This window comes from Hoplias malabaricus, chromosome 4, assembly GCF_029633855.1.
Source record: "Hoplias malabaricus isolate fHopMal1 chromosome 4, fHopMal1.hap1, whole genome shotgun sequence".
Taxonomy (NCBI): Eukaryota; Metazoa; Chordata; class Actinopteri; order Characiformes; family Erythrinidae; genus Hoplias; species Hoplias malabaricus.
Genome location: NC_089803.1, coordinates 21,541,788 through 21,554,390, shown reverse-complemented (window position 1 = coordinate 21,554,390; position 12,603 = coordinate 21,541,788). Strand labels below are relative to the sequence as shown.

The 12,603-nt window shown below is 42.5% G+C and overlaps 2 protein-coding genes across 8 annotated transcripts in view; one reads left to right on the top strand and one right to left on the bottom strand.

Annotated features, from left to right (window-relative positions):
* The window catches only part of med12 (mediator complex subunit 12), a 28,050-nt gene extending 22,383 nt beyond the window's left edge, over window positions 1-5,667 (top strand). For 4 of the 7 annotated variants that reach the window (XM_066667382.1, XM_066667381.1, XM_066667379.1 and 1 more), the window contains exons 34-44: window positions 62-197; window positions 476-625; window positions 982-1,347; window positions 1,474-1,615; window positions 1,944-2,149; window positions 2,339-2,413; window positions 3,371-3,603; window positions 4,052-4,241; window positions 4,391-4,564; window positions 4,677-4,764; window positions 5,285-5,667. In XM_066667382.1, the coding sequence (XP_066523479.1) occupies window positions 62-197; window positions 476-625; window positions 982-1,347; window positions 1,474-1,615; window positions 1,944-2,149; window positions 2,339-2,413; window positions 3,371-3,603; window positions 4,052-4,241; window positions 4,391-4,564; window positions 4,677-4,764; window positions 5,285-5,322 (1,798 nt within the window). In that variant the 3' untranslated portion in view covers window positions 5,323-5,667. The remainder of the gene's footprint in view (window positions 1-61; window positions 198-475; window positions 626-981; window positions 1,348-1,473; window positions 1,616-1,943; window positions 2,150-2,338; window positions 2,414-3,370; window positions 3,604-4,051; window positions 4,242-4,390; window positions 4,565-4,676; window positions 4,765-5,284) is intronic. The other 3 variants (XM_066667384.1, XM_066667383.1, XM_066667380.1) reach the window with 1 other exon arrangement.
* Window positions 5,668-6,057: 390 nt separating this feature from the next.
* Window positions 6,058-12,217, bottom strand: mars2 (methionyl-tRNA synthetase 2, mitochondrial). Its single transcript, XM_066667385.1, has 3 exons — window positions 11,973-12,217; window positions 9,952-10,286; window positions 6,058-7,764 (listed from the first exon to the last, which is right to left on the bottom strand). The coding sequence occupies exons 1-3, from the start codon at window positions 12,214-12,216 to the stop codon at window positions 6,568-6,570; spliced, it is 1,776 nt and encodes a 591-aa protein (XP_066523482.1). The 5' UTR covers window position 12,217; the 3' UTR covers window positions 6,058-6,567.
* Window positions 12,218-12,603: the final 386 nt, after the last annotated feature.

Sequence of the window (12,603 nt, the reverse complement as noted above, 5' to 3'; positions counted from 1 at the left end):
TTTTGAATTATTGTTGTTATTATTTTCTCTCTCTCTCTCTCTCTATCTATTTATCTCTCAGTGAACTGTTCACCACCGTCCTGGACATGCTGAGTGTGCTGATCAATGGAACCCTGGCAGCAGACATGTCCAGTATATCTCAGGGGAGCATGGAGGAGAACAAGAGAGCTTACATGAATCTGGTCAAGAAACTTAGAGTGAGAAAGCATTACTCAACAGAAGCAGGCTCATACTGAACAATTCAATCCCTGAACACAAAAAAAATATTTACTCAAACTGTGCCTGAAACCAAGTGGGAAAGAGCCTAGTTTGCAAAATGCTAAACAGCCCCTAATTTCTTATATTTATTATTAGCACTAAAGATGATGAATGGTCTACTACTGCATATAATATTGCTTAGTCTTTTATATCCCAAAAGAATACAAAAAGATGATTTATAATTTTTTTGGAATAACTTCAGTGATTTTCTCCGCAGAAAGAGCTGGGGGATCGCCAGTCAGAGAGTTTGGAGAAAGTGCGACAGCTACTGCCACTACCCAAGCAGACTCGGGATGTCATCACTTGTGAACCCCAGGGGTCACTCATAGACACCAAAGGCAACAAAATCGCTGGGTTTGAGAAAGAGGTACATTTGCCACCATCAGTTCCTACAGTTTGTTTGCTTATATAAATAATTAATTTGGAGTTCAGAATCAAAATATGCTTGTTGACTTTGAGCCTAGGACCGCTAGGAACACCCTGATGATTGGCACCTGTAAATCACAATCACTTTTTGTGTGTGTGTGTGGGACTATATATTTTTTTATTATTAGGTGTTTCACAAGAAACAAACCACATCATTAACATTTAAAATACTTAAAACAAATTAATCAAATAACCACATAACAAATATTATTGAAAGAAAGTCTGCATGGGCTTCTGTGTTGGTGCCTAACTGATAGAACCTCTAATGTCTTGAATTTTGTCATTCTCTCGCTGCAGGGTCTGCAGGTGTCGACAAAGCAGAAGATCTCTCCATGGGATGTGTTTGAGGGCTTGAAGCACTCTGCGCCACTCTCCTGGGGCTGGTTCGGCACGGTTCGTGTTGATCGAAAGGTCACCCGCTTCGAAGAACAGCAGCGGCTCCTCCTCTACCATACTCACCTGAAACCCAAACCACACAGCTACTATCTGGAGCCCCTCCCTCTGCCGCCTGAGGAAGAGGAGCCTCCTACTCCTGTGCAACAAGAACCAGAGAAGAAGATGGTGGAAGGGGCCAAATCTGAGAAGAGTGTGTCCAATGTGGCCCCGGATTCTAACAATAAGAAGAAAAAGAAAAAGAAAACCCCATCTACAAGTAAACAAGAGGTCAGTTTCACAACAGAGTGTTTTTTCGGGAGTTAGGGTTGGTAAATTCATTTTGGATTAATTTAGAATATAAACATTGATCTGCACTGACTGTTGGCTTGGTAACTGAGTGTCTGTGATTTCCAGGACTACACCGCTCGTAACCCAGGTGTCATGAACTATGGACCAGGGATGAACAATGAGCTCATTATGGGCCAGACTAACCACGCTTACAGAGTGAGCTACAACCAATCTGTTATCTACACCCAGAATCAGCCCCTTCCTCCAGGTGAGCATTAACCAAGACTTGAAAGTTCTGCCACCCACAGAATTATATTCATGTGTGTTAACATGTTATATTTTAGCAGAGGCTAAATTGCTGGACTTTATATTAATATGTTTCATATAGTATATGGTGTTAAATGTGCTGAGCTAGATGAAGTAAAACATTGGGTAAATGTAAACTGGAACACTTGTGGGGAAACGGCTTTATTATTGTGAGGCTAACTGTGTCTTTCCTAATTTTAAGATAATACAAAATAATATTTATGTATTTTTAGACGAATAAAGAGTCTAAACTGCTTTTTAATCTGAAATTACCCACTGTTTTCTTGCAGGAGGTCCAGGACTGGAGCCGCCGTACCGTCCTCGCATGCCAAAGATGCCCACGCGGCCCAGCTACCCTGGCATGATGAACAACATGCAAGGTGGAATGAACATGATAAGCATGGACAATAAAGCGTACCCAATGGGTTTTAAGCCGCAGCCTCCCATGGCTCAGGGCCAGATGCTTCGCCAGCAACTCCAGGTCAGACTGGTGAGTGTAAGTATAGCCATTGTTGATCCACCTCAGAAAAACTCCACCTGAGAACTGTTACAGCCCTCTGTTTCATGCTTCATGCACAGACAGCTGTGGGTCAGCTCTTAGGTCTGATAGCGCTAGCTTTGTTTACAGGCCAGGTCTTTTTGGTGTAGGAAAATGACTCACTTTCTGCTGTTTGCTGGTTTTCAGAACCAGAGTATGCTGGGACAACACTTAAGACAAATGGCACCCAATCAGCAATACACATCAATGCAGCAGTCACAGGCAAGCATTTCTGCATTTTGTATTCACTTGTCTTCTTTAAAAAAAATTATATTTTTGGATTTATATGGGTTTAATCATCAGTATATGACACAATTAACGTTTCATTAATATTTGTTCTTGCTTCATCATCCTTTCAATCAAATTGGTTTAAAACCTTGGAGAACTTATCCCACATCATAAACCGTGGTTTTTATTTTGGTTGATAAAAGTGCATATCCACTGCATATAATAGACTTGACTTGGCTCAGCTTGACTCACATTCCCCTGGTCACTTTTCCACAACCATAGTTCCCGTGTGAAATGTAGCTTGCGATGTCTTAAAGCCTCATCTGTAACAGGAATCACAGGCTTTGAAAACCACAACAACATTGGAGTTAATGTTAGCAGCTGTTTATCGTGTATCGTGTATCGTTTATGTCGTGTATTTGGGTTGTTTTTGGGCTGGACACCGCTCTGCTCCCCAGATCAAAGTTTTTTCGTTGTTGCATGTCCAGCTCTCACTGGTGTTTTCCATCAGCCACCAGTCCAAGGCGCTTTTGAACCTTTTCAAAAAACCATGAAGACAGTTGGTACCACTACTGTAATTTGGAGATTTTACATGTGCCTAGATTGTGCTGGAGGAAAGCATTTCGTGGTCTAACTGGCCAATCAACGCTCTGCAGTGTTTACACGCCATGTTTAGTATCTACTCGACTCGGAAAATCGACTACAAAAAAAGTACAAACAAAGTTTCATGGACCACATACAACATTTGCCTAATGGAAAAGCAAAAAGGCAGAGCCAAGTAGGTTCAATGCTGTGGGAAAGCACCATAACTTGATGTTTGGAACCTATTAGATATATATATGCAACTCATAAGACAGCCCTCTTCTAAACTCATTGAACACCAAAACAATTTTGTATGATAATCTGATCTGCAAACAGATGCCAACCTTTCACTGTTCTGTTACTGCTCAGAACATTTCGCAGGGTTACACCAGCTACGGTTCTCACATGGGAATGCAGCCGCACCCTTCTCAAGCAGGTGGAATCGTTCCGTCTTCATACGGTAACCCAGGCTTTCAGGGAGCTCATCCTGGTACCAACCCTGGTGTGGTGGACCCTCTTAGGCAGATGCAGCAGAGGCCTAGTGGATATGTCCACCAACAAGCTCCTGGAGCATACACACACGGCATGCAAAACACACAGAGGTTAGTGCAGAACAATGCACGCTTACAGACATACTATACAATAACCTGTGAACACACGTGCTCCTGCAGTTAGACTCAGACATGTGCTTATTTACTCACAATCAATGAAATCTTACCCATTTTCATGAAGTGTAACACCAGACTTGCCAAAGTACTGCACCTATATAACAAGCACCTGTGTTTTTAGTGAAAGCTCACACTGTAGTTGAAATTCCTGGTGGTTTCTGCTGGCACTTGGTGACTCTCAGTTCTGCTAACGTTCTCTGAGCACCCAAGCAAATCACTACAAATGTTCTTTTTTTTTGGTTACATTAAATTAAACACAAAATAACACCACAAATTGTGATGATAGTCAATCTACAAACTTTACGGTGAATAGACACATGCCTTTTTGCTCCACTTTAGCCTCAGTATTTTCCTAATTAGAACGTATCCCATCATCGCCCAGGTTTCCCCATCAGCCCATGCAGCAGACACCCATGATGCATAGCCTGGGGCAGGGTCACATGGGGGCACAAGGTGTGCATCCTGGTATGAGGCCCAATCAGATACTGGATCCCCAGCAGCAGCAGCAGCAGCAACAACAACAGCAACAGCAGGCACAGCAGCAGCAGTTTTTGAGGCAGCAGGCCCTAAGGGTATGTACACATCTGCCCATCGTTCTGTTGAAATGGCAATGTATCATGTAAAAGTTCTAAAGTGTGATTTGTGTAACTCAACCATGTCATTTATTTTTTTTCTTTCTTTCTATTGCCTGCATGAACATGTGGATCAAACTCTTCAATAGCAACAAGCCCAACAACAGCAGGTTCAGCAGCAGCAGGTTCCCTCTCAACAGGTTCAACAGCCACAGCAGGTGCCACCTCAGCAGGTGCAGCAGCAACAGGTGCAGCAGCAGCAGGTGGGAGCTGCCCAGCCACCTACCCAGGCCCAGACTCAGGCCCTGGGCATGCAGCCTATGGTAAGGACTCATGAATTGGACTTATGACGTGGATTTTTTAAATTTATTCATGGAGACACATCTACCGTATGTGAACTCAATGAGAAATCGGGGGATAATGTGTGTTTTTCAGTTCCCTCGGCAGGGTCAGGGGATGCAGCAGACCCAGCAGCAGCAGCAGACTGCAGCACTGGTCCGACAACTCCAACAACAGCTGTCAAGTAAGCACACATCAGCCGCCAGTTATGTTTAACAAAATGCGATCCTCCAGTTTCAAGATGGAAAACGATGAATTGATCCTAAAATATTCAAATACAGGAGGTCCTCGAGTTATGTCAGTCCCGAGTTACGATGTTTCGTGGTTACGACACATCTCCCATTTACTGTATAAAGCCTTGTTACGACTTGTGGTTTTGCGTCATAAACGTCGTAACGTGAACGTGTTTGGTGTGCGCGGCGGAAGAATACACGGTTACGCGGCTCGGGACCGAGGAGAATAGGTGTGAGGATAGGATAAGTGCTTACAGTATGTATGTTCCGACTTACACCGAAAATCGGTTTACGACGCGACGTAGGAACGGATCAACATCGTAAGTCGAGGACCCCCTGTATTAGTTTATATATCCACTTAAAATTCTGAATTTTAAATAGAGCAAATATTTTAATTTTATATTTTAATACTGGAATCCATTTTGAAGCTATGTAGTTAGCTTCTAGTAAATAAACGATTTTTCTTCACAGGCACACAACCTGGACAGAACACCAACTCATATTACTGAGTACGACTGAGACCTGAGTTCCCTTAGAGAAGATGTGGACCTTTTCGTAAATGAACTGTGGAGATAAGAAGACTGATGCCATAAGGGAGACTGGGAGCCGAGAAGATCAGAGACATAGAAAGACTTTGGGCTTAGAAGATTCCCAGACGATCAGTTATCCGACCACAGTGCTGTTTGTGTACTAGACCTAAATCTACCCTTTCGGATGTGTAATTCCTAAGTCCTCTGAAAGGTTGTGCTGTGAACTGTTGATCATGGAGAGAAAGGATGGAAGACTGTGTAAAAAGAAACAGAAATACAGGAAATTATCAGAATAATGCAATTTTTTAATTTTATTTCACTTTGTACAATTTTTCAGTTTCGTGTATTCTCATTAAAAAAAAAATCATGTCCGTTTTTATCTCTGGACTGGGACTACAGGTGTAGATATGTTCATACGTGTTTATTTTCTTAGAAGTACTTAATACGTATGTGAGCACATTTCAGCGTCAAAGACCATGAAACAACAGTTATCCATACTTTAAAATGTGCAGGGCTGTAACTCATCAGGAGCCACTCTTTTGGAGATTACTTTAATTAACAACCCCTTCTGAAGCTGAGGTGGGTGTGATGGAGTGAGTAGGAAGCTCCAGTATGCAAGAGTAGCCCCCCCAGGACAAGGACTAAGAACCACTGCTAGCGATACTCAAAAATGCCTCGCTGTGGCTCACCACAGTAGCACCACTGCCCTACACAAACATTTATTAAACCTGGGGCTTTTCTTACAAAACTTCAATTCAGCTCAAGTTTGTCATTATACAATACAGTGTAGTAAAGTATAACGAAACACTGTCGGGCTACGTTCCAGTGTAGACAAACTTCAGCGTCATTAAAGCTCACAAATGGAACAGTGGTTAACAGCTTTCTCTGTCAGGTTTAGATACATAGGCAGAATTTTGTCCACATAGGTGTGACATTTATGGGGTAAGTGAATGGCATTAGCTTGTTATTGTTCTAGTCTTACATACGGGGTTACTTTATGTGCAGGGCTTTAAAGACATTAATTTTCTCAACATTTAAAAATACTTTGGTAACCTTCCTCCTTGTGTAAACAACCATCACCTCAAAATAGCCAACAGATGCTAATGCTACTTAATGATACAAATATCATTGACATCTGCTTCCCCCTAGTGGTTCTATATGCGGCATTACAAGTAAATGCTTTTACCTTGTTATAAAACATGTAATTTGAGATTGCATGGAAATTTACTGGGGCTTTGCTTTAGTGGGTTTTCCTGTTTTTTTTGGGATCCCTTGCAGCTTGTATCTCTCTAGGCGATTAAAAAGCACTCCAGTGTCTGGACCTAACGCTCGTCTCTCATAAGGACAATCTCCTCCATCAAACGTGGAGAGGAAGGTAAGTGCATGGTCCCAGGTCCTTTCAAAGGGCTTTACACCCAACCTGGAGAGGATCGTGTCTGCTAGACCTGGTACGACTGGCTGCAGGAGAATGCCATAGATCCTGAGGCACTCCATGGACACATGAAGAATAGTGTCATGCCAGAGTCTGTCCTTGGTTTTACTGCAGTTAAGCTTCCACGGAGCATGTCTTTGGATAAATCCATTGCTCATTCGTACACAACCACTGATGGCCTCCAGTGCTTTGTACATTTGTAGGCTCTCAAAGTTTTCTTTCACCAAAGCAGGGAGCTCTGACACAGCTTTGACCATTCTGTAATCCTCAGATACTGCTCTTCCACCGGGTACGTTCTCTGAACACTTTGGAAACGAAGCGGCACAGAACCGAGGATATATTTGCTCTGGGTTGAGAGACGGGGCCGTACATCGATTGAGGAGACCCCCGAGAGAGTCGGCCAGTTCACTGTTGCACAGCTTCACCACTTTATCCTCATCATAATCGCAGTCTGTGTCTGGAACCCCTTGTCTCAGGAGGAAATACCTCAGTCCGTCCACCGTGAACCTTTCTGTCATCTCGAGCGGATCTACCACGTTCCCAAGACTTTTGGACATTTTCTTCCCATGTACTGTCCAGTGTGAATGCACATAGATAGTCTGAGGAAGGGGCAGTCCTGCAGCCATGAGAAATGCTGGCCAGTATATGGCATGGAATTTTAAGATGTCTTTACCTACTACATGATGGACAGCACTCCACCACTGGGAGTGACCCTCTGGATAACCTGCAACTGTCAGGTAGTTCACCAAAGCGTCCAACCACACATACACAGTTTGTTCAGGATCTCCGGGGACAGGGATGCCCCACTGCAGACGGCTTCTCTGCCGAGAGACTGACAAATCAGGAAGATCGTTCTCCAGCGACTGAAGGACCATGTGATGAAACTTTTCAGGCCGAACCGCTTTGGGGTTTCCTTTTAGCCAGTGTTGTAGTTCAGTGCGAAAATCAGAGAGGCGGAAAAGGTAGTTGTCTTCTTTCATCCACTCCACCTGTTAAAACCAGGGATAAAGTGAAGCTAATTAATACAGTGTTTTAAACAGCTTAAATTAATAGCATGTTCCCTCCTCGCACATCTTATATTTTAATTCAACACAGGGCTTAATATAAAGCTGATCCATTGAGTGATATGAGAATTTATTAAAATGTATATTTCACAGGGGAAGGAATAAGAAACCCTGATCTATAAGGCAACAGTATGAAAGCAAATCTGTCTCCTCATGAAATTATGCATCTGAATATATTTGCTCTTGAATATAACTCGTGAATTTTCAAGAACACGTTTTCACTTATTATCAAAGGTTAATAAATTCAGATAAAAAATTAAAGCTTCAAACAATATATTTCGAAGTTGCTCAAATTCGGTACGAAATTCAGATTCCAAAATACGAGTTACAAAAAACTCAAGAGTACACATCCGGGTCACCAAGGATGAGCAATCGATTCATCTGGATTTTCTCTTTCACCTTAAATGGTGCAGTAGTTGCATTCTGTCGCCGCTAGATGGCGAAATACGAACACATCTTCCACACCGTGGAAAAACTACACGTTTAGCTTCGTTCCGCGGATATTATCTCTTTATTTTCAAAGTGTCTCAAAAATCTGAAAATCTCACTGAAGACACAATATAACAGATTATTGATGTCCTGAAGATGAAGAAATTTCACTGTGAAATATGTTTTGTAACGGCCCTGTGAACAGAGCATGTGATAGCTAGCGGCGACAGAATGCAACTACTGCACCATTTAAGGTGAAAGAGAAAATCCAGATGAATCGATTGCTCATCCTTGATGTCCCGGATGTGTATCTGAGTTTTTTGTAACTCGTATTTCGGCATCTGAATTTCGTCTACAGAGTTTGTGCAACTTCGAAATATATTGTTTGAATTTTTTTTATCTGAATTTATTAAACATGAATAATAACAGTGAAAACGGGTTCTTGAAAATTCAATTCAAAATTCAAAATTCAGTTCTATTCAAGAGCAATTATATTGAGATGTATTATATATTCAAATAAAATTCAGGTAATATTTCAAAGTCTGAAGAGACAGATTTGCTTCCATACGACAGGTGACTGACTGTAATGAGTGTGTAAAAATACAGCAGTGTGAAGCGGAACAGACCTAACAAAATAATCTATTACAATATTATATATATATATATAGTATGGGTATTTGGTGTATTTAAAAAAAAAATTGAATGATGGTAAAATCTCTGGGTTCATGATTTGATCCTGATCTTGTTGCAAAAGAGACACAGTGAATGGTATAAAAATCCATTTTTAAAAGGGGGCTGAACTGGATCATATAAAATTTCTTAAGGGCCAGGCTCTCATTCTCTAAATACATTATTCATAAGTTATTTATAACAGCGGTTTCAAATTTACAAAACAGTTTGTATTTATTAACTACTGAATTTCATTTTAGAGCATTAACTGCTGCAGGAGATCAAAAGAGTTTAAAATCCAACCTTTTAATGCAAATACGTCTCCTGTGTTTTGCGGGCCCAGAGGAACGAATGACGTTTAAGTTTAGCTTAGTTCATTAACACAGTGGTGCAGTGTCTTGTACATTAGCGCACTGCTGCCACCGTCACCGTGAAAGGAAAAACTGCCAAGTGCCAGCATGGCCACTAATGATGTATTCTTAAAAGTGATGACAGGGGCCAATTAAAATCTTACAGCGGCCGCATTTGGCCTGGGAGCCAGCCTTTAGACGCCACTGCCTTACACGGAGACACAGAAGTAGGTAGAGTGAAATATTTTATAGGTAATAGAATCTTTTCATTATAACTTGAGATTAAGATGGGTTAATCAAATTGAGATTCCCAACGCTTTCATTCATTCATTCATGGTTTCATTCTGATCAGAAGCCAAACTGAAATCTTTGGACACAAAGTAAGAGCACACCCTGGACAGGATGCCAGTCCACCGCAGGGCGTCACACAGTGGAGAGGCTGAGAGATATGATGCTGCACTAAAGAATATGACAACAAACGACGTCATAAATTATAGCTTTTAAGCGCGAATGTGCATTAAACCACTGTATTTGACTCTTTGTGTGGTCAGATATTTACACCACCACTAATGGGACTACATCAGTCAACCTGTCTTGTTCCAGACATAAAATGTACAATTTTTAACACCCAAAGGATACATGAGACCAATCATTTTCACTTTACCTGATGTCCACTCTCTGTGGAGACTTTGATCTCTCTCCCCACAGAGTCAGTGGCCTCTGTCACTTGAGTTGGAGTCAGAAAGCTTTCATCCGGTGTGGAATACCACCCTTCATAACTCCCTTTGTAGATGAAGCCGTTGTTGACGAGCACTTTCCAGAAGTGTTCAACTGCCCGCCGATGTCTGTCCTCCGTGGTCCGCACATAGTCGGTGTATGAGACACCACAGCTCCGAAACACCTCCTTAAACCTGCTGGACACCTCTGTGCAGAAGCTCAGGGGGTCTTTACCTGCAGCCCCCGCCGCCTGCTGGATCTTAAGACCATGCTCATCGGTACCTGCAAAAGAAAGAGAGGCCTGAATACAAGCTACTGGACAGAGTAGCGCTCTACAATGACAGCATCAGCAAAGTCTATAGACACCACTTACAACAATGTGCACCCCACTGTGGACACACAGCTTGTCGAATCTTCACAGAAAAAAAAAAACAAGCATGTAGAGGAATGGGAGCGTCTGGAGCAGCTGCCTATGAGCGTTCAGGCATTATGCTCAATGCCATGTGTCTGCTAGAGAGGTCTATCCAAAACCTTTGGGCTCGATATGAACTGTGTTTGAGGTCCAAATCTAATCAAACACCATTCACACTTCAGCACACATTTACTGTTTATTTTCTGAAGGGAACACAGTGGGGGGAAAGATAGTATGAGAGAAAAATGAACGTAGAGGTTTGAAACAATCACTCAGTTTAATAAATCGCTCCCTAAGCTTAACTAAGAGGTCCCAGGATAAAGCCTCATTTCTTTGGACTAATTGGAGTGAGCGATTCATTATAACGACAGAGTGAATTAATAAACTGAAAGGACACTAATTAAACGGAAGGTTTGATTTATTAAATTGAGGAAACACCTTATTACAACGAAGGAAAGATGTATTAAAGTTCCTCTCTGGTCATTGATTATACGCAATAACACTAATCTCTACTAGTCAGAGCTAAATATTTAGAAGTTCCTTTAAAGAAATAAATGCTTATAAAGTGTTTTTATGGGGGTCAAGGGTTAGCCTTCTCATCAGGAAATTACTGGTTTGATGCCCACAGATGCCTCAGCCGTTTGCGGCCAGGAGCCCTAGGGAACATAACTGGTCTCTGTGTGTCTCTCTCTCTCTCTCTCTCTCTCTCTCTCTGTGTGTGTGTGTGAGATGCCCCCTCTCCTCCACAACTACCCAAGTGCCAATGAACTGATGTGAGGGATCTTGACAGTTTGCATTCTCCTGCAGCAAGTTAAGCTGTTCATGTTAAAAAAAGTACATGCTCATCCCTACCTTCTCACAGCTGGAGGACACCGTGTGTGAGACTGAGGGACATTCACTCCAGTGTGGCCTCGATGATGACTAATAAATGGGAATCTCTGCAAAAACCTAGGTATTAACAATCAAAAAATTATATATATATATATATATATATATATATATATATATATATATATATAGAGAGAGAGAGAGAGAGAGAGAGAGAGAGAGAGAGAGAGAGAGAGAGAGAGAGAGAGAGAGGCTAATAAAGGTTGCTTACTTTAGTTCTACACCTTCACTGTCATTCACTACGTGTGTGAATGTGCAATTAGTCCCCATCTCTATCTTAACCCTCCTCTCCTCCACACACCTGCAGCTTGAAAGACGTCTGAGCAAAGTCTGGGACTGTCTTTGGGACGTTGCAGTTTCAGAGTGGAAATGCTGAGCCGTGGCGTCTGCTCATGTCACTTATTATCAGTCTTCTACAAAGACCCCACTGACATGTGAACAATGTTAAACGATTGATCAAACTAGGGGGAGGGGAGGGCCTTTAATCCACAATATGCTCTAAAATGTGCAAATAAACAAACAAACAAACACGTACAAGTCATACTGCAGTGTGCTCTCTGAGGGCGACGTGTTCATACTTTCATTGGGAATATCAGAGATCCCTGTCCCGGGTTGCACACACACACACACGGTGAGAGTGCGAGGACGCCAAGTGAGCTGTGAGTTACCTGTGGCGAACCTGGAGTTACAGCCTAGCAGAGTCCTGTGTCTGTGTAAACAGTCCGCCAGCACCGCGGAGTGCACGTGCCCTACGTGAGGAGCCGCGTTCACGTAGAATATCGGCGTTGTGACGTAGTAAGAGCCCGGCGCGCGCGGCCTCGGACCGACCCCATGACAGAGCGTTCTCGCGCAGAGTAGTGAAGACCCCCGGGTCCCTCCGCGGAGCAGACTCAGCCCGCGCGGAGTCAACATGGCAAACACACACCGGTCACAGCTCTGCTTCCGCTGTCACAGGCCACTCAGTCAGAGCACCGAGGTCCAATCAAAAGCGCGCTCTGAAAAGATGAGCTCCTATTCACTGCACCGAGGCACTGAAACCAAACCCGATTTAAAGAACTGGACCGAATTAAACGCTTTGTTTCATAGGTAGTTTCACATATATAGTCTTATTCTAATTTTAAGGTGACACGTGATAATAATTTATTGACCAAGGACAGATTTAACTATGCACACAGTGCACTGTGACAGACAGGATATATTTCACAGTACAGTAACATACACCTGAGTTCTATCACACACACACACACTGCCCATGGGCACACAGCCAAATGAAATGTCTGGTTATTCTAACCCATTACT